Below are 23,895 nucleotides of genomic sequence, written 5' to 3' on the forward strand. Positions count from 1 at the left end.
GGCGCTTGAGATGGTGGTCGCAGCATGGAGTGCCATGCATCTGGCCGTGATTGAGCAATCGTCCAGGAAAACTGATCCCTTGCTTCAAGAACACTGGTTTTGGTGCCACCCGACAGACACCACGTGCGAATTCAGCGCCGGGCGTAGATTTGCGCGAAGGGGCTGTAATCTCGATCGTTTGCCTTTGGGTATACGAGATACAATCACTTTTGCTCTCGGCACCAGAAGCGTCAGCACCTACGGGCCACCGCGTGCGCTGGAGAAATGCTGCTGCATGCGCTGTTGCTCTGCATCCGGTGCCGAGTTACACAAAATCTTGTAAAAGTGCAAAAAGTGATCAAGAGATGCAAAAGTGATCGCATCTCTGAAAGCAACTGACCGAGAATACTGCTTCACGGCAGTGCTGCCACTGCTGATCGATGCATGCGGTGCACTTTGTACTGTCGCTAATGCGGTTCTATATCCTCGAGCAAAGCTTGCCAAAGTAGGCTAATGGAATTTCACCAGTACAGTTTTGTTCTGTGATGCATTACCTCTCTGGGCTCTCTTTTCGCAACAACGAAATTCTCGCGAATGTGAATTTTCTCGCATTCCCCGTTGATTTCGTTATTGCGAGGTTTGACTGTATGCTGGGTTATGTTCCAGAAAATTTCGTTGATGCAGGATTGTAGTACAGCGACATTTCGTTCTCGAGAAGTACGAAATGCATTGAATCCTATGGGCATTCACTGGGGATACGAAAATGTTTCGTTGTTGTGAGAATTTTGTAGTTGTGGGATTTCATTATTGTGGGTTTCGACTGTACTTGCGAGTGTTAGCATTGTAAGTGGGCTAAACTGCATTTCTGTATTGAATTTGTGTCTCATGCAGAAATCACAAGCCCATTGCACGTGGCAAACCCCAAAAAAGTGTTCTGCTATCCAGTCCAGTTTGCCATCTCATCACCTCGGCTGCCAGCAGTGGATGTGCTCACAGACAAGGACAGCACCCTCCTGCGCTACAAAGGAGAAGTTGTGCGCATCAACACATTGTACTTTCAGAAACTTGTGAGTTTTCATTGTTATAGGTACTCTAAACTGACTTCCTGCTTTTTATTTTTTTGATACGTAGAGAACTTATTGTAGCCAGGTTGAATTATGACGGTACATCTGCACCCATAAGGCTTTGGAATGCGAAGTTTATGAAAAACCATACATGCTTGTGGCCGGCATTTTCTGCGTAGAGGTGGCCTCATTGTTCCAGCCAATGTTCTTTTTTCAAGAATTTTAACTTTTGGAAAAAATGTACAATAGTAATTTGGAACTTGTACAGTGCTACATGCATAAGCACTCAGAAGTAGGGGTGTGCGGATACTTGTATACAGTAAAAGTTTGTTAATTAAAATTCTGCGGGGATACTACGAAAATTCGAATTCGCTTGATTAAGATGCGTAGTAAAACCTCGTTAATTCGGAAAATCTGATAATTTGGACATGTCCTTTGGTTCTGGTGGGTGTATGCATTATGTAATGCTATGAAACTCTTGCTAATTCAGATGAATTTGGCCGCACATCTGTTAATTCGGACAACTCTCAGAGCTCGGCGACCGCGGAGCACTGCAAATGTGCGCCGAAATGTACACGAATGACAGGTAACGCCAGAAGGCTTGATGCCTATTTGTGCCTTTCTAGCCTTTATTTTTGCGTTTAGTACTGCCGCTCCATAGCACTGCGTTGTCCGCGTACCTTCATGACTACCTAATCGCCGTCCGTGATCACGTTGATAGCGGCCACAGTTTCGTCGGCAGTGGTTGCGGCAAACAACAGTTTCGTTTTGACTCTGCGTGCATCGGCTGTGTGCCTTCAGAACCGCAAGGTCGCCATCCATGATTGTGTCAAAAGCGGCAGCGGTTTTGTCTGCAGCGGTTGCGGCAGACAGTAGTTCCGTTTTTACTCAGCGCAAACCTGTCGGGGATGAAGAGCACCGTCTATATTGCGATGGGTGGCGACCTGGCGAAAGAATGATCGGGATGTGCGTGCAGTTGATCGGATGTGACGCGAGCCGCAGTAGCACTGTGAAGGAAGTCGCGAGGCCTTCGTTGCTGTGAGTGCTAATCAAGTCACGAGATGATGAGAATTGCAGCTTCCGCCCTGCTTTTGTGCAAAATAGAAACAGGATTTGCTGATTAATTCAATAAATCCAGTCACACTATGCCACAATCACGCCATGCGTACACCGCTACAGCCAGTCACGCTACACCGCAAGGGGCTTAGCTATGAAATGCACTCGCGAAACGCACCACAACCTACTGCGACATTGGTCACCGTTGTACTCTTGCAGCTGCACCAGCTGCACGCTGCTGAGTTCCACTTTACAGTGAAACCTCGTTATACCGTAGTTGGCTGTAGCTTGGAAAAAGTATGTACTAAACAGAAGTACAGCTGAAACGAAATAGCATGAGATCACCCACTTACCTGTCAAAAACGGAACTCAGAGAGAGTGCGATGAAAGGCCAAAAACATGCAGTATTTATTCACTTCACGCGACAAAAGTGTTATTTTTGTTTGATGCCGCCGAGGCCTAGGAGCATCGACAGCGGCCCCAAACTTACTGTAGCTGCGAGCCAGCGTTTCAGCCAGCCCCTCTTCTCGGCAAACACTCGCATGGCAGATTCCTCATTGGCATTGCATGTTATTCGTGCACGGGCACGGTACCACTGCAGAAGCACTGCGCCTTTTTCATTCCAGGGTGTTGTTCATGTCGCAATGATTACATTCATGAGGCTGACGTAAGGCACAGCTTCTGCCACTGTTGGGCCTGAGTCACCCGTGCTGTCGCTTTTTCATGTCGTCCTCATCACTGTTGTTAGGCGACACTTCGCCAACAACAGAGACAACAATGCTGAAAAGTCGAACCTCGTAGCCGACATCACTTCGCGGTTGCAGGAACACTGTCAAGCAACTTCTTCGGATTCCAAATGCCACACACCGTAGTCAACAGTAGATCCCTGTTGCGTGCCATCACCGACTTCTTCATGCCATGTTCGATAGCACGAAGTCCAATTTCTTTTCTATGCTGAACACTCGGTGTTTTTTATCCGAGCTTCGGCATGATGCAAGTCCTAGCTTGCCCGGCACCACAACGCTCTCAGGCACACTGCCCAAATGATGTTGATATTGATCTGGCTTCAAGCGCAAATACACAGGGCGCCTGGAGGCTGTTCTGATCTCTGAGGCTTGTTGTTCTGCCGGGCTGCCTGATTGGGACGATGCACCGCCTTGATTGCATGACGAAAAGTGGGAACACTACATGTTAACCAATACATACCCAATAAGCTGGTACGGTTTATGCGGTTACAAAATGCATTATGTTCAATGGCCGCTGAGTCGGGGATCTGATTTTACTACTTTTAAAATGAAACTACCGTTTAAGTAGATACGGTTTAACGACGTTTTACTGTATATATAGGTGGCATCCAAACACATATTCCAGTGGTGCTTTGCCTTGAGTAATAGCCACGAATCTAAAAGGCTGTGCTTTTTGGTACGGCGAGTGCCTATAGATGTCACGGCCACCATTTTTTAGACATTACCTGGTGCCACTTCTAGGCAGAACACCGTGAGAGAAAGAGCATAGCCTGCAAGATCTAACATGCTAAAAGAAAGAAAAAGTGAAAAAAAAAAGGATGCGCAGCGCCTTTTATCTTGAAGGTCTTGAGGGAGGGACAGAACTAACCTGCAATAGAGGCGTTGGCCATGCCTGGCCAGGCACAAACGTGTCTCTCTCCACTCAGACCTAAACAAAGGGCCGCAGATGGAAAGAGCAAAGCTGTGCGGTGGGGCCAGTGTCGCCAACGTGCTCTTGCACACTAGCACTCTCCCCATCCACAATGGGTTTGAGTTCGAATTATCGGTGGTGGTGCGGATTTCAGTGTGAATGAGTGGGATGTGTTACATATTGCTTTCAAGACATTGTTGCACGGACCATGGCGGCTACTTCGAATTATCTAAAATTTAGAATTAACGAGTTGTGAATTAATGAGCTTATACTGTATCACTGGATTGGATCGAATAGTGAACGTTCGAATAATTCAATTCACAAATCAGATATGAACTATTCCCTTTTGTCCTTCCTTGTTTGCGCCAAAGCGATCATAATTATGGTCTACTTAGCTTTGCCTTGACTCGGTTTCTCCAAGGCTGCGCGTTTGCATTTTGTGCCAAAAACCTCTGTCGGACCGTTTTAATCGCCGACGGTAGCAAAGGGCGTTGATGGCTTACACGTCGCCACTCCCCGGTTGAGTGGCGGGAGATTTGAATTGATATAAAGGTGTTCGGGCCCTTTAGACACAACTTTCTAATAAACTAGGTATTTTTTGACATAAAACAAGCACTGCAAAGTTTCTAGAATGATATTTAAACAGTCCATGTAGGCTTAGTATTTCCCTTTAGTGTCCCTTTAAAGGGCCCCTCACCAGGTCCCATAACAAATTTTGGTTATATGCTGGACGTTGTTGTGTGTCCTCTAGGGAGCGTTCTGCCGCAAAAATTTTCCAAATTGGCTCATTAATAGCCGAGATAGAAATATTTCAGTGCCGCGAACAGATGATTTCAACGGGCGGGCTCCGCTGCCAAGCAAGACGCTCTCTCCACTGCCTAGTTTAGCCTTTGCAAGCGAAATTCCTTCCCTGCGTTCTCCCATACCCGATCTCGAGGGTCACATGATGCATACGTCACAGGCCGTGCCTTCATTTTTTTTTCTCCTCGCTTTTTTTTTTCCTGCGCTACGCAGTTCTGCTGACCGCGCCGCGTGTGAGCTGTTGTCTTGTTCGCGCAGCGCACAATTTTGTGTGCTGTGCACAAGGAAACATGACTAGCGGTATAATTCAGTGCTACACAAATACTGAGGCAGAACAACTGGATCGTAGAGCATGATCACGCGCTGGAACATGGTAGAAAATGGCATAGTTCCGGTACCTGCACACATGACTGCATGACCGTTTGAACAAGCAGACGAAGCGGAAGTACATCGCTCTTGCTTCGGTGCGAAGTAAAACAAAAAACACAGAAGCACTTAGTCTCCAAATCTATAGCAGTGCGCTTTCTTTTCACCGCAACGTCACGCATTGCCGATGATCAGCGGGCGGATCAGCCATCTTCCGTTTCGGCGGTGAGTCAAACAAGGCTGAGAAACCACATGGCTAGGAACGATTTTGACGCAACCAACAAAGATGAAGACGAGTGATTATGCTATCTGCACAACTGTGCTGGATGAGGAGCCAGCGAGCAATTTGGGAGAAGCGCAGTTGGCACGGTCCATTTGTGTTTCGGAGGGTGGCGCGGCGCAGAGCTATGGGCACTGTCCATTTGTGTTCGGAGGTTTGGAAGGGCGACAGGAGAGAGGTGCACAGACAAGGCTGGAAAATGAGTGCATGGTGATTGTTGAGGCAGCGGGCCATCGTGCAGCGGCTCGAATTTCTTGTTTTCTTTTTTCTTTTCAAAAATTTCGCATTTCATTACCTTTCGGCACGGACACCCAGCAACCACACTTTGTTATAACCGATATGCGACATTGAGGCATTGTAGTAAGTGGAGTATTTCACCATGGAAAACATGCAACAGTTGACGGTGCAGCAGCTTCTCATTGTTACAGCAGATATATTATTAAAACCGATATCGTCATAAGTGGGTTCAACTGTAGTATCTTTATAGGCATAATCTTTGTTGTTCCGATTTTACGACGCTTTTTTATGGTCCTGAGAAAGCTCTATAATCAGGATTCCACTATTTTTTTTTTTTTCTTGTGGTCAAACTAGGAGCACGGCGGATATCTTCCATATTTCAGTTTTTTTTTTTTTTTTTTTACCCTGAGTACTTGTACTAAAAATAGCAAATTATTTCTTTCATTCATGCTTCTTGAGGGGCTTCATTGAAGTTTAACATAAGAATCCTCAAAAACTCTGAGCACTTATTTCTGCTTTACATCCATTGAAAACACCAATGATGATTATACAACTTTATTTATCACGGCATACTTGCGACTGGTGCATCCTGGAATAAAACATGAAAACGTGAAAGCACCAATATCGAGCATATTTCTAGCAATCGGGAAAAGCTAATGGACAGTCTGTGAACAGATTAACGTTTCTATTTACGACAGTCACATTTGTAATCTTTGTCTTATAAAAGGATTAACACTATGTATGATGTAGACATTATTGTATCCTGTACTTCCATTTCACACCTTTGTCCGTTTTTCTCTCCATTCTTTTTTCTTAGGAGCAACTTTACAGGTGGAACTGCACAGATGACAGGAAGTTTGAGAACTTCCTTCCACGGGTTTGGTGCATGCTGAAGAGATACCAGGTGAGATGGTGGGCTCATTTCAGCGTGAGTTAATGCTGTAAGGCACTTTGCTTGTCATTGGCATCTTTTTTTTTTTGTGTGTGTGTGTGTGTGCGTGTGTGTGTGTGTGTGTGCAAAACAAGTTCAGTCAAACCCACTTAGCAAAATATTGAGGTGGCACAGAAATGTCATTCCTATAATGCTATAATGGATTGTTGTAGTTGGGTTATGCAGGAAAGAAAGAGCAACAAAGCTATTTTAATCCTTTAATTGATCACCTCATCCAGAGCAAGGCAGAGTACAAATTGTCTCACAGCAGAAGATCCATGGTCAGTCAAATTTGCATGCTTCACACGCAGTCAGTACGTGTCCTTCTAAAGCACATCTGACTGTTCCATGTATTGAAGCAGAATGTCTTTGCCAATAAAAAGTTCCGGAGGGACTTAGTTGCGAGCAGGGTTTCCTCAGATGACATTACTTGTTCAGGCTCTTCTTGTGTGTCGTTGCTTTTGTTACTGTTGTCACATGCCCTGCCAGTCACTCTGGCAACAATTGCCTCATACGTCACAGGCCCAAATTTCTACAGCATATGTGATGTGCCAAAACTTCTCCAATGGCAATGCGTCGTTGTTGGCTAAGAACCAAAGCTCTGTCATTGCTCCACCAGGTGGGCTAGCGATAATGTTGTAGCAGGTTGGTGCAGCCGAGTGGTACAGGGCCCATTCCGCTCACCTACACCCGCCTGCTACAACATTACAATTTACACTCGAACCTCGTTAGTATAACGAAGTTGAAAGGGTAGCCAAAATTACTTCGTTATGTCTGTTACTTTGTTATATCCATCACTACCGTTTATTGCAATATATGCCCACTAGGGTGCACAATTGTAAACATGGAAATAAGAAGACGGCTGAGCAGCCCACGGAACCGCTATATGGCCACGCATGCGATGAAATTTGAATAAAAGAGCACAAGAATCTACGGTGTGTACAGCATGCGCCTTAGCATCTGATGAAACAGCCATTAGATAGCTTCCTCCATTGTGATGGTCTTTCGGCCCGCTTTCCTCTTGGCTCGTCGCGGTCAAGCAACACGTGGCACGCAACACAGCGCACCGCTGTGTGATCAGGGAGGCAAGCGAACTTCGATGTGCTTGCTTCGCTCAGCTATTTTGTGGCCTCCAAGATTGCACCGATGCCAGTACGATTTCTGAGGCCATGCCCAGCTCCTAGCCCGCTCAGCACGTCACAGGGAGAGGGAGAAGTGAATTCACGGCCTGGGTGTGACCGTGAGATTGTGCCTGGAGGTCTCTGAGGCCAGGCCCAGCTGCGGCTGCCTGCGCGTTGCGCCGTAGAGAAAGAAGTGAATGTACAAATTTTTCTCACCGCTCGCGCAGCTACGCAGCATGCCACTGCTTGCCATGACCATTGAGATTGCGCTGGGGAAATCTCAGAGGCCACGTGCCACTGCGCCTGCCTGCGCCGTGCATAGAAAGTGAATGCAGTAATCTTTTGCACCGCCGCACATAGCCGTGCTGCGTGGCGTGGTTCACGCAAGACAGAGAGGTCAATGGAGAAGTGCGATAGTGAGCTGATGCTCATGTGCAGGTGTGCAGCTATGTGCGGCGATGAAAAAGGCCATTGTTGCTCAACAACCTATTCGACATGGGGATGCAGGAGTTTAGAACTGCTGCGACGAACGAGTGCTAAACCCCGGGGAAAGCGATGTAATCGGCTTGCAACGGTCGGGTATTGTTTGGTTTTGGAGACGAATCTAGTTCGTTATATTGATTGGCAGGATGATTTCTCACTTCGTTAAAGCGAGGTTTTAAATACATGGATCTCTATGTTGATTTCAAGGAGAATTTTATTTACTTTGTTATATCCATTATTTCATTATACAGTTAAACCTTGATATAACGAAGTCGGTAAAATCAGCAATTTGCTTCATTATATCGAAATTTTGCTCTATTGAAATTTGATCTTTTACGCAAATAAGTAGAGTCACTGATAGATTTTTCTTACAGGGGAAGGGGCCACAGAATTTTCCGAATTATCGGGCACTCGAAAAAAAGCAAATTCGAAGGAGAAAACAATTCATTTTAATAAATGTTGGAGTCAGTGATGAATGATACGGTTTCATGCGACGTACGTCAGCAATATCTTCTTGGTAGTATGGATTAAACGAAGCCAGCCACACTTTCCGCTCCTGCGGCTGATAACATCGCCCGCACTGGGATGGCACTATCAGGAAAAGCGCCAACAGCGGGAAGTGAATGCTTCGTCTGCCTCTTGCTCCAATGGGTCACTGAAACTCGAGATTACGCAACCTCCAATACTAAATGCGTGGTAAGACAGCTTACGTGGTGCTATGCTGTCTCCGCACGCCCACTTTGCATGCGTGGTAGGTTACCTCTAAAGCAGGGTGCGTGGCTGCATATGCGCTTAGCCGCTCTTACAGCCATGCACAGCCAAGACCCAGAGGCATGTCAACTTAACCCTCGCGCGCACTTGATCGTGTTACTGTGAGCTCGCTCCCCTCCACCTCTTTGCCTTTGCTTGTAAGGGAGGTGGCACTCAAGAAGCCACCATCTTTCTTCTCTCACCCTCACACACTATCACTTGCACCTAAAGCACACAGTGCACAAGGCGCAATAGGATCTTATTGCACTTGGACTTTATATACGGAACATTATGCAGCTCCACTTCAGCGGTTGCTCTTGTCCCGATTTGAGAGGTGCATTTACAAACAGCCACTCGTAATTCAATCGTTTGACCATCTTCATCTGTGGATTTATTGTCTCGGCTTTCCTTTGGGGGGGGGGAGCAGTGAAATTTCTTTATATTGAAATGGCATACAAACGCACTTCGTTATATTGAGGTTCTAAATGCATGGGGTTCTATGGACAAGAGATTATGAAAAGTTCAGTACTTCGTTATATGAGAATTTCGTTATATTGAAGTTCGTTATCTCAAAGTTTAACTGTATCCTGTTTTGTTATGATTGTCGAGTGTACCACCTTTTTGAAGCAGTTCTTCAAAGGGGTACAGTGGACTTCTGTGTTTGATCCAATATTAACTAGAGTGCCATTATACACAATCTTGCTGTATTACCTTCACCACCATGTGCATATTGAGCACAAGTCATGTAAAATTGGAGGAAATAGAATGACTTACAGTTGAACACTGCAATAGCAAAACTGTCAGGGAGAGTGAAAAAATTTTTTCACAAGAATTTCATTGTTGCGAAATGAGACGGCACAGACAGGGAATGTTTCTCATAACGAAACTTTGCTTTCAAAATTCTGTTAGCCCACTTGGCAAGCCTTGCTCGAGGCTGTACAACTGCATTGCTGACAGCCCAAAGTGCTTCCCATGCATTGGTCAGCAATGCCAGCACTGCCATGGAGAGGTATTCTCGATCAATCACTTTCACAGATACAACCATTTCCATGATATTTCACATACGTCAGCATCGGATGTGGAACAACAGCGTTCCACGCAGGCAACAGCATTCTTCCAGTGTAGGCTGCTGCCCATAGACACTGATGCATCCAGTGCTGAGTGCGACAGTGATTGTATCTCGTATCCCCAAAAGATGGACTGAAAATACGACTCCATTGCGCGAAATCTACATCCGGTGACCCCACATTCGCACGCGGTACCTATTGGGTGGAACCAAAACTGTCGTTTTTGAAGGAGAGAACGCGTATTCTCAGACAATCACTCGATCACGGCCAGAGGCATAGCAGCCCACGCTGCAATCACCATCTCAAACGCCAGAAGCAAGTCCACACTAGTTAGACGTGGGTTTTTTAGTTTTTGTTGCACTTTTCTTACTGAGCCGTAAATTATGCACTGTGCTAGGTTTGCAAAAGCCGTCATCATATGAATGACGGCAGTGAGATGCGGTCATGCCATTTCGAATGGGCTATCAATAAGCAAAGATGACGGCCATACGCGTTTTCAGCACACATGATTGCTTCCAGTGCTTTGCTGTATTTGTAAACAAAAACGGCAGCACTGTGATGGCGGCACATTTTATTCAATTTAAGTGGGGAGAAAATGCATTTGAGCACTTCTTGTACTCAGTTGGCATACAAGAGTAGATAATGTGGAGTATAGTGTTTCTCCAGATTATGTTGAGGTGGGATTGCAGTTTAGACACATTTCATTGTCGAGAGATACAAAATGCATTGAACCCTATGGGCATTTGCCGGGATACAAAAGTATTTTGTTGGCTCAGGCTTTCATTATCGTGGGGTTCGACTATAAAATTTCCTATAATACTGGCATCCAGTCTCCAGACTTGCCGTTGCATTTGGAGGGAAGAACAATAGTTCTTTTCTCAAAAGGTCTGCCACTAAATGGTGTACACTGTAATTGCTCAGAACCAGTGCCACCTTCCTTCCTTCCTTCGTGTTCTGTCTAAACACTGAACAGCACAAACCATTCATGGAAAAGCTCCCCCATCTGCAAAGCCTTCTGGCTATTGCAGTATTGCACTGGCACTCTTTCAAAATGCCATAGAAGCAGCAGGGAACTTTTCGTTTCCATCCATATTAGATAAAAAAAAAAAAAAAAAGCCTCATGCACTTTTCTGTGTTTCTGCCCTTCCACTGTTCACCTCTTAGAGCTTGCGTTTCAGATGGCAATATTTCATAGCCAATCTTGTTGCTGTTACAGTTGTCTGTCCTCATGCACCTAGAGGATATTCGGCAGTGTTTCCTCCATTCATGGCCACTTTGCATCTGTCAGGCGATGCTGCCTGGATGGGAGCAATACATATCAAAGCCAATCTTGTTTTTCTTGAACCCTCTAAATTCAGCCACTTTATTGGGGAATTTTTTTTTCTGCCTAATTGGTCCAGTGACTGTCAGGGTAAATGCACAGACATTCAGGAAATACCTGCTTGCATGACGGTGTGAAAGCTTGGGGGCTGTGACATGCAGAAAGACTTATGTTTTTGTTGTGATGCATTGCAAGTGCCTCCTTGAAGTTAAATTTCCCAAAGGGACACTGCTCTTTCGGTCTGTCAGCCCAGTAGTTGTTGGCCACATCCAAAGGACAAGCCAAACCACCACGCTGGCAAGGCTGCATTTGCGTGTCCCGTGTGTCCATAATTTGTTGCTCATCATATCTAGTGTCACGGTTTTGGGTGATTCTATTGTCTTCTCTTACTAATTTTTGTTGTTCAGAATCATCAGGCAGTTTATAAATGGTGCCAACTCCACCTGCTGTGTCGGGTATCATCATCTTCCTTTTGTAATTGAGTGGCAGCCAGCATTACCATCATTGGCTACTCCAACCCAGCTGCTGCTACATGCGGCTATGTAAAACTTGGCACATTCTAATAAAGGACAGTTGTGGTCCGTCTGTTACTGATGCCTCACTCGCTGTTGCGGCCGTTAGACCCACGCCATGACACAACACCGTGCTCGCCGTTTGTGCCGACAAGGACTGCAATGACATGAAGTACCAGATTGTGAAGGAAGTTGTAATCATTTTAAAGCAGTTGACCTCGGGTCGTAGCTGTAAATATATGCAGATTTGGTGCAAGCACTGTGATATTATCCTTCTGTAGTAACATGACAATATCAAAATACAGATTGACCTGGTTGCATGCAAGTGTGTAGAGCAATGCATTGGCAACGTTATCTGGCCACTTGTGCATTAAAAGCACTTCTTATGTGAATCCTCTTTTTTTTTTTCTCCAGGCTTTCTATTATTCAAACAATGGCTATTCCTACTGGTGTCTGAGTAATCCTGTTGTATTGCTTTATACTAGTGCCCATATGTTTTTGTTTTTCTTGGATCCTGCAACTGCATCCTTGCCTTAATAATTGTGGCTGCCTTATGATCACATGAATATAGTAAGTTAAATTTATGATTCGTATCTCAGCTAAATACATGACTAGTATCTTTTTTGATAAACCATCAGACGTGTCGACTATTCAAACTGCAGCACAAATAAGAACTAGTTGCAACATTTTGTTTCCCTCAAGCTGCTTATCAACATGTGGTGCCTGGTATAGTAGTTGCATGCTGCAGTTGTTTGCAGCAGTTGGGAGTGCTTTTCATTGCATTGTGTCAAAGTTTTACAGTGTAAGCTGTTATGGGCTCAAATCCAACCGCCACCACTGGTGTCCATCGCAGCTATTGCAAGGCTCCTACCCACTTTGGAGGATTGACCAAGAAATAGTTGGATTGTCTTGAGGAAGAAAAAAGTTGCATGCCTGCACCATACATACATGAAAAACATGTATGGCATAGCTGATTAAATCAAGTAGGCTAGGTGATTGTTTGTCACTGCCCCATTTTACAGGGGATGCCAGTAAATGATAATAATAATCATCACCATCTTCATTAGCATCGTATCGTGCCACGTGTCACGCGACGTGAAATCTGTTCCACGTAGTGCCGACATGTGTGCACTTTGCATTGCAGTTTTGTATTATTACACCATGTGGCTCCTATGCACTATGGAGGATTAGCCAATAAGTGGATGGATTGTCTTGAGGAAGAAAAGAAGAGTAAGGAGTTACATACAAATGCTTAAACGAAATGTGTATAGCAGACCTGATTAGATCAAGCAGGCTAGGTGACTGTTTGTCACCACCCCGTTTCAAAGGGGATGCCAATAAATATTAGATATGTGTAAACTTTGCATTGCAGTTGCATTGTATTCTACCAGGTGTCCCGGCATGTAGCATTTGTATGTTGCATGTGGCTGGACCTAGTTAACTCAAGCAGGCTAGGTGACTGTCACCACCTCGTATCAAAGGAGATGCCAATAAATCATAATCATCAACATCATCATGTCTTGCCATGGGTGATTGGATGTGACATGTGTGCCGCGTGGTCTTGATGCCTATGTTTACTCTTCGGTACGCTTTATGGCGCCTCCTCACAAGGTACAAACTGCTGCTAAAGAAGTGAATCATAGAGCTAAGCGCTTGGCTACAGCCAGGCAACATTGGGCTCAGGAGACCGCTGTGCAGAGAGCAGCACAAGCTGTAGCTCACTGTCAATACTGGGCGGACAGTTCAGATCATTCTCATGAAAACAATGCAGACTTTGCCGTGAAGACCCTCTAGTGTGCTGCTGAATATGGAGCTCCTTTGGAGCCGCTCCTCTAGCTTATGCTGTGACTGCTGGGTGTGCCGCGCAGGCCTGTGACTTTTTTAAAGCACATTTGTTTGTGGGGCTAGCAAGGTAAGAAGTGTTAAACTTGGATAGAGAGAATAAAATGTTTACTACGGGCTGCTGGTGGGTTATGATGGTTGCTCCTCCTGTGCTGTTGGGAAAATACAGGTCGTCTTGTACTGTAGAAGGCCACTGCACTGGTGAAAAATGTACATGGGGGAAAAGCTTTTTGCTTCCCACTAAGACAGTCATGGTGCCATTGTTTTAGGAGCTTGAGAAAAATGCAAATGTGCGTGACACTTGTGGGTTAATATTAGTTCTGTATTTTTAGATTAATCTGATAAAGTTAGAAAACACTCGCCCTAAAAAAAAAATTAAAGATTCATATTTATCCAAACTGAATTTTGCTACCCTCAGTTGAGATCACATGAATGTGTCATGATTACATTTGCAAAACAAAGTGGGAGAAGCTGCAGGTGTTCATCGTGACAACACTTGCACAACCTGCTCGTCATGCTGAGCTTGTAAAAGGAGAATGCTGAAAAATACTCTTTTACATGATGTCTTCCCTGTCCTTGCCATGCACCTGCAGGCACTGCTATGTCGTTGGAATAATGTCGACTGCATGCTCTACATTGTAGATGAAAAGTGCTGTGAAGTTGTTAACAGCTTCCGAGATGCTGTGTGGCTGTTGCAGAAAAGTGGAGCTGTGCTGTGCGGAGACATGTTCCTCACGACTTGCACTGCATTAGTAGGTGACTCATTCTGGCACCGCGTTTAGAAGGTGAAGCCAAACATGGAGGTTGAACTGCCAGCATTTTTCAACATGCATGTGCAGTTGTTCTCTGTCATTTTACCTCTTGGGCATGACACGATCTTGCTGCCGAGAGCCAAGACAGTTCCTAGATTATCAGCCATTGAAGAAGTTGCTACCCTAGTTCTGTGGAGCATGAATGCCCGTGTCTAGACCACCCTTCCATGTGCTGTGCTTAACCCTACTGGCTTTTTACTGTCTCCAGCGCGAAAGTTGAAAAAAAACCCTGAAACGATTTTGACGATTTTGTGCAAACGTACTGAGTCATTAGAGTAGGTCCTTCTGATCATTCATAGATGCATCTAAGTGCTCCGCATGAAGCCTGTAATTTATTCTAAGGTTTTAAAAATGTACGTCGCTGCCGATCGCAGCACACTGCTCGGCGGAATTTTCAGCCGCCCCTACCCATATGACATAAATTACCCATATGACGTCATTAGGGCAAGCTATCCGATTGGCTACCCAGGGCATGTCGTCGATAATTTTTCCACCTTCATGGTGAACAAATGATGTTCGTAATAGTGGGAATGTTAGTTAATTTGTTTCTATAAAAAGAAAGTAACAGAAAGAGAATGCACAAGAACAATTTCTCACTGCACTTAAGCACTGCTGGCACACAGCAAGCGTCGTCTGCTTGTGTTACAGCGTGCTCCGTCTTGATGAGAGCTTCGCAGTCAGTGTCAGTCTGTCTTTTCCTGAGCACCATGAATCGACTTTATTGAGTTGTGGGCTGCAAGCGTAGTGACTGGCAATATGTCAATGTGTCCCTCTGCAAGGCAGCAGACGAGTGGAGTGGCTGCAACGCGCCACATATGACTGTCGCTATCCGATCGGCGCCAGAATTTGCGCATTTGCGGCCATCCTTTTACACCGGAGGATTTCTACCACAATAGCGTTTCGCGAGTCTGGTATTCGGGTAAACGCAAGGGACGGGACAAGGCCAGGCGGCTTGACCTTGCCGTTTCACAGGATGAGCAAAAGCGCAAATGTGAATAGTCTGCACAGTGCAGCCACCTGGTGGCACTGAGCTCAACCATACACGGTAACAGTAACGAAATGTATTCTAATTTGTTGCTGGTGTAAATTTTTCGCAGGAGGGTAATCATCAACACATTGTTTTTGTAAATGTTTAAAATGTTCTACACTTGGTTAGAGCAACATTAGTGCTTTGTTTGGCTGGTTAAGCACTGCACCAACAAGTGGCTGGACCGTGCAGACCGATCAGGCCGCTCATGTACGTCTACACTAAAGTTCCTTCATCAGCTTGAGTTTAAGCTTCCAGCCATCTGCCGAAATGCCCAGCTTGCCTGTGGTTACCAGAATACCAGACACATTCGGTGCTTCAACAGACTGCTCGCAACGCACGCTGCTTTAATAGCTCTCGCTTGGGGTCGACTGCCAAGTAGCTGGCGGAGAATTTGGAGAGGCTTCGCACGCTCGCTCCTAGAGAACCGGAAGTGAATGACACGACGTGCCATCATGGCGCAGAGCCAGTGAAGGCGGAGCTTAGCCCCGATCACTCGGCGAATGAGTTGAGGAGAAAATGCATGACTTTGGAGGAGGGTAACTTGTAATCGTCCGTAACTCTCTTAATATGAGACACTTCACACAAATTGTGGTGCAAATGATAAACTATAGCTGTACCCTACGCGTCTGCAAAATTTGTCCGAATCGTTTCAGGGGCCCTTTAATGTTTAGTTCTGCAAATTGGAAAGAGTGCAAATAACAGTAATAAACCCTTTTGCTATGTAAATGTCAACTAATTAAAAATGTTTCTTCTGATTACTGCCTTTATTTGTTTCTTTTTATCAAAGCTGTTTCTGAAGTATGGGTGAACCAAAATGGTGAATAATTCTAAGAGGCCAAGAAACTCAAAATCTTGTGGCATTAAAAAAAAAGAAAAGCTTTGATAAACTCTAGATTTTTACAGAAAAAGAAAGCATTCCAAGAAATATCCTCCAATTTTTCCCCAAAATAAACTCCGAAAACACAGAACTCTGTTCATGATGCTAAGTAGTTGAGACCTCTGAAAGTATTACCACACTGCACATGTAAAACAGCTTCTTGTTTATACTGACATGAAATTGTCTACTTCTAGTTTTTTAGAGTTATATGAAGGTTCTGAACCTTGATACCTTCTAAAAACTATTGGCAAGCCTTGGAGCACCATAAATAATTTATATGAACCAGTTTCGGTTTCTTTTCCAAAGGTTTGTAGGTGTCATGATGCAGAAGGTGTATTACATGGGAGCACGGGACATGGTGAGTTTTTGGCACTTGCTCCAGCTTGCTCGATGATCTCATTATGTGGCCCAGTGTAGCAGCATAACAGACTACCAAGCCATCTTTCCTGTCTTCTCTTCACTTCATATTACTTCCGTATTTTCTGGCGGCAAGGGTTAACCTGGTGTAGTTTATTCAACCTTGGGTCTATTATATTAGGCTATAGTGGCTATGTACAGCTGGTGTCTACGTTTCCTTCGGATCTTGTAGCGTCCCCTTGTTGGGCTCGATGGTGGGTGGCTGGCATGGCTGCTGAAATTAAGTAAACATGTATGGCTTTATCGTCCTTCCCCTGTCTTTCTGATCGGCCTCTTAACAAAAAAAGAAGCTCTGAAGAGAAGTTGCAGTTTTTTTGTCAACCTAAACAAATGTTTGCACGAGTTCACGTTATTCACAGTGAAAATCCTGTAAAGACAGAATGATTTAACCTTTCACGGTTGGCCCAGGCTACAAAGTCACAAAAATGGCTAGCAGTGACCTCCTGCTTGAGGTCCGTGATAAACGACAGCATGACAAGCTCCCAAATCTGGTCTTCTTCGGTAATGTAAACATAACAGCGACTCCACATCAATCCATGAACACAAGCAAAGGAGTAATTTCTGACGATTACCTGTTGTATCTGAGCAAGGAAGAGCTCCTAGAAGGTTGGAAGGAACAGAATGTCACCATAGTAAAGGGAATTATAATCAAACAAGAAAACAAATTCCGACTAAACATCTGATCGTTCGTTACCTTTGCATCCACTAGGCTGCCAGAAACATTAGAAACGGGATATACTAAAGTCCGAGTCCGACCATACGTGCCGAACCTCCGGAGAAATTTCAAGTGCCAGAGGTACGGGCACGGCTCACAAAGCTGCCGGGGCCGACAAACCTGCGCAAAGTGCGGTGTCCACAATCGCCTTTCAGATAACTGTAATGGCGCACTCCACTGTCCCTACTGTGACGGTGGACATGCAGTTTTCTCTAGAGCTTGCCCTACATGGCAGAAAGAAAAAGAAATAGTCGCCCTCAAAGTAAAAGAGAATATTTCCTTTCAGGAAACACGAAAGCGCATTTCCTTTTTTCATACCGCTGGGTATACTGGTGTGGCGCGTAGGGGGGCGACACCGCAGCAGACTGGGGCACCAGCCCAACCCATAAAGAGTGTGGCCGCGACAGTGCCCCAAACCCTCCAGGCGACAGCAGCGAGCGCTGCTGTGCCGTCTCTAAAGGAAGGCCCATCGACCTCTGGTTTGGTGGCCTCTAAGGCTCTGCTTTTTAAGGCAGGGCCTTTTTGAAAACACCCAGCTCTAGTGAGCGGAAGTCCAGTGGCTTCCAGGAGTCGATGGACACAACCACAAACCAGGCTGCACATTCAGCGCCTCGGGAGCGGCGCGCTTCTGGTGACCACTCCAAGAAAGAAAAAACCCGGATCACGGGGCCAGGAAAGGCTCCATAAGCCAACTGGCTCCTCTTGACACACAACACATAAACACAAACAGTATGGATACACAGATATTACACTGGAACATGAGAGGTCTGATCCACAACCTCGATGATATCAAAGAGCTCTTACACAAATATAATCCAAAGGTGCTGTGTGTTCAGGAGACACATCTTAAATCTACACAAACAGCCTTTCTCAGGCAATACGCTATTTTCTGGAAAGACCGGGATGACGCTGTTGCATCGTTCGGTGGGGTAGCATTTATAGCCAGCAAGGTCGTTGCTTGTCGGCAAGTGCAACTCCGAACTCCTCTTGAGGCAGTAGCTATCGAAGCAGAGCTATTCAATAAACTAGTTACCGTCACGTCTGTATACATCCCCCCGAGTTATCAACTCTAGCACAACATTTCAAAGCTTTATTGATGAGCTCCGTCACACTTGCATAGTCGTCGGTGATCTAAATGCGCATAGCACACTGTGGGGCAACTCTCGATGTGATGCGAGAGGACGGCTTATAGAAAACATCCTATTCTCTTCGAGTTCCTGCTTGCTTAACAAGAAAAAGCCAACATTTTACAGCTCTACACACGAAACATTTTCTTCGACAGACCTAAGCATAGCGTCTAGTACAATTGTGCCACATCTAGAGTGGGATGCCATAAGTAACCCTTATGAAAGTGATGACTTCCCCATCGTTCTAAACCTGAAAAAACAAAGTGAGTGTCCTGCACATGTTCCTCGATGGAAAGTTGATTCAGCCGACTGGTCGAAGTTTCGCGAACTAACACAGCTGCCCTGAAATTATATCTGTGAACTTAGCCTAGACGATGCAGTAGCATACATAACAGCGTTATTTATTGATGCTGCATTATCCCCCAAACAAATGGGTCACCCTTGAAACGATGTATTCCATGGTGGAATGAGAAGTGCAAGGAAGCCCGGAAAAAGCAAAACAAGGCTTGGAATCTCCTCTGTAACTCCCCAGCCACAGAGAACCTAATTTCAAGGCGATCAAGTCGAAAGGTAGAAGAACGTGCCGTCGCGCTAAATGGGAAAGTTGAAAAAACTGCATCAGCAGCATCAATTCATATACAGACGAACGAAAAGCCTGGAGCAGGGTGAACAAAATAAAAGGCCACGAAACTCATCCTTTACCTTTCTTATGTACACAAGGAGACACTCTTGAGGACCAGGCAGATTGTCTAGGAGCACATTTCGAGCACATTTCCAGTACATCTCACTACACAGATACATTTCTAAAGTACCAGCGACTAGCAGAACAGCTGCATTTGGGTCATAAAAGCACATCCAATGAAGTATACAATCGTCCATTCAAAATCGCTGAGTTCTAAGCCTCACTAAACTGCTGCAACAAGTCCGCTCCAGGAAGTGACAGAATAATGTACGAGATGATCAGACACACACACCGAAACCCAAAAAACACTACTGTCACGACTTGTAGTAGGTGCAGCGATAGCCTGACAGTCCTCCATGTTCTTATCCAGTGCCCTGCAATAGAAACTGAGAGGAAAAAGTATTTCCAATTTGCATATCGTGAAAATATACCTCTTCACCCTGCATTTTTTCTTAGTGATGAACCGCTTTTTAATCTGCAGGAAGTCTTAGATTTCTTAGCCAAAACCAACACCCTGAAAATAATTTGGCCAGGGAATTTTAACACGTGAATTAACAGCCCTTGTATTCGAGGGCCATCTTCATGCTCTAGTGTAACCGTTGTTTCGTTTTCATGTGTTTTTACCAAACACAATTGCCATCGTCCTCATCCCTAAATAATCAGTGTCATTATTTTAGTACCTATATATTTTACGCCATTTACAGCGACAATTTTTAGGACCTTATTCAGCCATGTCGCACCTACCATGATGAATTCACTGTCCACGCCATTCACAATACGTCCTTAAGATTGCCATTTGTCATGGCGCTCCTTGGCCATAACTGGCCCTTGCGCCATTAAAAACCACATATCATCAACAGACCACCAAGCGAGCTGGAGGGAGTGCCAAAACGTTGTGATGTTCTGCCCCCACACAGTAAACCTTCTGCGTCACATCTACACACCCTGGGAAAAGAAACTAAATGTGTTGTTTAGAATAGCTATTGTAAGTCATTTAGGGTGCTCCAAAGCTTGCCAGTATTTCTAGAATTTTGAGGTCCAGGAGTTTCATTTAGCACGTCATGTCAATACTCCTTTGTGGTATACATTAAAGGGACCCTGAAATGATTATGACGATTTTCTACAAACGTACTGAGTAGTTAGAGTAGGTCCTTCTGATCATTAACCCTTTCGCTGTCGGACCTTTCTGGCCGTGACGCACCCCCAGTGTCGGCTTGGTTTCAGGGAACGAGCATAACAAGGAATGAACATAGCAATTTATTTTTTATTATGATTGGTATACAAATAACATAGTCAATGCAATATGCACATTTCAGTGTTCTGCAGCTGTTGTTAGTAACGATCATCATCATCATCAGCCTGACTATAAAATCCGTTCAACATCCGAATCTGACGATGCGGAACCCTCTTTCTCGCATGCGACTCTGTCCGAGTCCGAATCCAAGCTCGGCTCGTATTCTGAATCGGAATTCAGCCACCACTCCAATGAGCTGACGAAGGTCCCGCGCGCCGAGCCATCCAAAAGTAACCGCGCGCAGGGAGGATGCGCTTTCAGTCGCCCGCACTACGGAGATAAATGGGACGTTGCGTGATCAAGAAGACAGGGAGATGGAAAAAGGCTAAACAAAGTTTGAAGGGCTTTACGTTTACCGCTGCAAGTCGGAAGCGAGGGTGCAGCGAGAGAGCGAAAGCAGCAATCGAGTCACCCTTTTTGGAGAGGCAACGGCACGTGCGCCTGAACTTGACGCGCCGTAGCAGGCACACCAACAGAAGAAAAATAAAAACCTTCAAACCAGCGGAGATTGCAGAACAACCCTTGAACCCATAACCACACGGCCGCGACGCATGATCCAGCGAACGTGGAGCCACCGCGCCACTCAGCAAAGAGAAAGTGGGGAGTGGCAGTCGCACCGTACTCTTCAATACATGGATTAACACAGGTCGGGGTGAATATACGAACTTGTAGAAAGAGTCAACAGATGGCGTGGCCAATCCAAGAGCGCCAGCTTTGCGCTCAGGCGCGAAATTTTGAACGCACGATAGAGAATGTACCGGCATGTCAGTGACGCTGTGGGGGGGAAGCGCGATGACGTACCGGTACGTCCGTGACAGCGAAAGGGTTAATTGACGCATCTAAGTGCTCCGCGTAAAGCGTGTAATTTATTACAAGGTTTTAAAAATGTACATCGCTGCCGATCGCAGCACACTGCTCGGCGGAATTTTCAGCCGCCCCTACCCATGTGACGTAAATTACCCATATGACGTCATTAGTACGAGCTATCCGATTGGCTGCCCAGAGCGGAGTCGATAATAAGATAATTTTTCCACCTTTATGGCGAACAAATGATGTTCGTAATAGTTGGAATGTTAGTTAATTCGGTTTTGTAAAAATAAACTAACAGAAAGAGAATGCACAAGAACAATTTCTCACGACACTTCAGCACTTCCGGCACACAGCAAGCGTCGTCTGCTTGTGTTACAGCGTGCTCCATTTTGACGAGAGCTCCGCGGTCAGAGTCGGTCTCAGTCTTTTCGCGAGCACTACGATTCGACTTGTTGCGTTGGGGACTGCAAACGTAGCAACTGGCAATATGTCAAGCTGCGGTATCGTGTCCCTCTGCAAGGCAGCAGACGAGCGAACTGGCTGCTGCGCATCGGACTGCCGCTATCCGATCGGCACCAAGATTTGTGCGTTTGGGGCCGTCACTTTACGCCGGAAGATTACTAACGCAATAGCGTTTCGCGAGTCCGGTATTAGGGCAAACGCAAGCGCAAGGGGGCAGTGTCTGGCCGCTTGACTGTGCCGACAGAAGCGCAAATGTGAAGGGTCTGCACAGTGCAGCCACCTGGTGGCACTGAGCTCAATCATACACGGTAACAGTAATGAAACGTATTCTAATTGGTTGCTGGTGTAAATTTTTCGCAGGAGTGTAATCATCAACACGTTGTTTTTGTAAATGTTTAAAATGTTCTACACTTGGTTAGAGCAACATTAGTGCTTTGTTTGGCTGGTTAAGCACTGCACCAACAAGTGGCTGGACCGTGCAGACCGATCAGGCCGCTCATGTATGTCTACACTAAAGTTCCTTCATCAGCTTGAGTTTACGCTTCCAGCCATCTGCCGAAATGCCCAGCTTGCCTGTGGTTACCGGAATACCAGACACATTCGGTGCTTCAACAGACTGCTCGCAGCGCACGCTGCTTTGATAGCTCTCGCTTGGGGTCGACTGCCAAGTAGCTGGCGGAGAGTTTGGAGAGGCTTTATGCGCTCGCTCCTACAGAACCGGAAGTCGATGGCACGACATGCCATCATGACGCAGAGCCAGTGAAGGCAGAGCTTAGCCCCGATCACTCGGCGAACGAGTTTAGGAGAAAATGCATGACTGTGGAGGAGGGTAACTTGTAATCATCCGTAACTCTCTTAATATGAGACACTTCACACAAATTGTGGCGCAAATTATAAACTATAGCTGTACCCTACGCGTCTACAAAACTTGTCCAAACCGTTTCAGGGGCCCTTCAAGAGCATTTGAAAAGACAGGCTTTTCTGGCACCATTCACTATTGGAAGTGTGAAAATCTAGTCATGGATTAGTACAGCCAGCTGCGAAGGTTTTTGGAGTACATGATTCAAATTCCCTCGCTTTTTTGCTACACAACCTGATATTTTGGCTGGCACCATGGTGATCATGGAAGGAGGCATTCAATTTCCTACAAAAAAGTATTAAGGGAACTGTGGAGCCAGTGTCTGCAGGAGCTGCAAAAATGGTGGTTCAGGCAGCATGAGATTGATGGGCAGCAGATGAACTTGCCCAAACTTTCCTTTTTTTTTTTTGCTTCAAACAGCTTTGGAACATTATAATTTGATTATTTTTAACAAAACATTTATCGGTGCAACAACTTGCAATGATTATGTATGTGCACAGAGACTTGATGCCTTGCTTTGTTTAAAAAACTGATTGCTTGAAAATGTAGAAAGATTTAAAATAAACTTGGAAGACGCTTAAGCTTTGCCTTTAAGAGTGGAATGCGATAGCATTATCGGTCCCCATTTACATCACCTTCTCATTCGCTTGCGATGGTGTTAAGTCACATAACTACATAATTACTATACAAGGATGTGCTCCGGCTCTTTGTTCCCTAGCGCTGACGTCAGTGCTCCTCCTGGTGGCCTCCACGAGCAGTGGAAGCATTCCGCTCCTGTCGCAGTGTCAAATGCACAGGCATTCCTTCCCTCACGGCACAGTTGAAATGTCCACCGCGAAGCAGTACAGTTACTTCGCCTTTCTTTCCCTCCAAAATCGAATTTTTATTCCATACAAACGCATCCGTTTGTTGAAGTACAATGAACTACCACAATTAGCATTAATTTTGCATAATTACCTCATTCATAATTAGGATATTCAGAATTGAGTCAAGTGTGCATGAGTACATATCTCTAACACACTTCATTAAGTTAAAGACGCCAACCTACTCACTGGGTCCCCCTAGTATCCACAGCTTATGTCCGTGGCCACTAAGACAGGCCTCAAACAGCAGCTGGTAAAGGGAATTGTGTTTTAGTTTATGCATAACAGAATTATGTTTTCTTGTATATTCAAATTACAATCCGACACTTTTTATTTTGAAAAATTCAGTTAGTTCAGTAACATCTGTGCGCCATGCGAAGGGCCTGTGTGGTTTGGGATGATTTTCCTATGACGAAACTGACATTGGATTTTCTGTGACACAGGGCCCTTAATGCTATCGTGTTTAAAAAATGCCACACAA

At 45.3% G+C, this 23,895-nt stretch overlaps 1 protein-coding gene across 1 annotated transcript in view; it reads left to right on the forward strand.

The window, feature by feature from the left end:
• Positions 1 to 23,895, forward strand: part of Pcif1 (Phosphorylated CTD-interacting factor 1) — a 150,081-nt gene that overhangs the window by 61,846 nt on the left and 64,340 nt on the right. The window contains exons 9-10 of the mRNA XM_050191279.3: positions 871 to 1,046; positions 6,257 to 6,343. Of these exons, the coding sequence (XP_050047236.1) occupies positions 871 to 1,046; positions 6,257 to 6,343 (263 nt within the window). The remainder of the gene's footprint in view (positions 1 to 870; positions 1,047 to 6,256; positions 6,344 to 23,895) is intronic.

The sequence above is a fragment of the Dermacentor andersoni genome, chromosome 1 (genome assembly GCF_023375885.2).
Source record: "Dermacentor andersoni chromosome 1, qqDerAnde1_hic_scaffold, whole genome shotgun sequence".
Taxonomy (NCBI): Eukaryota; Metazoa; Arthropoda; class Arachnida; order Ixodida; family Ixodidae; genus Dermacentor; species Dermacentor andersoni.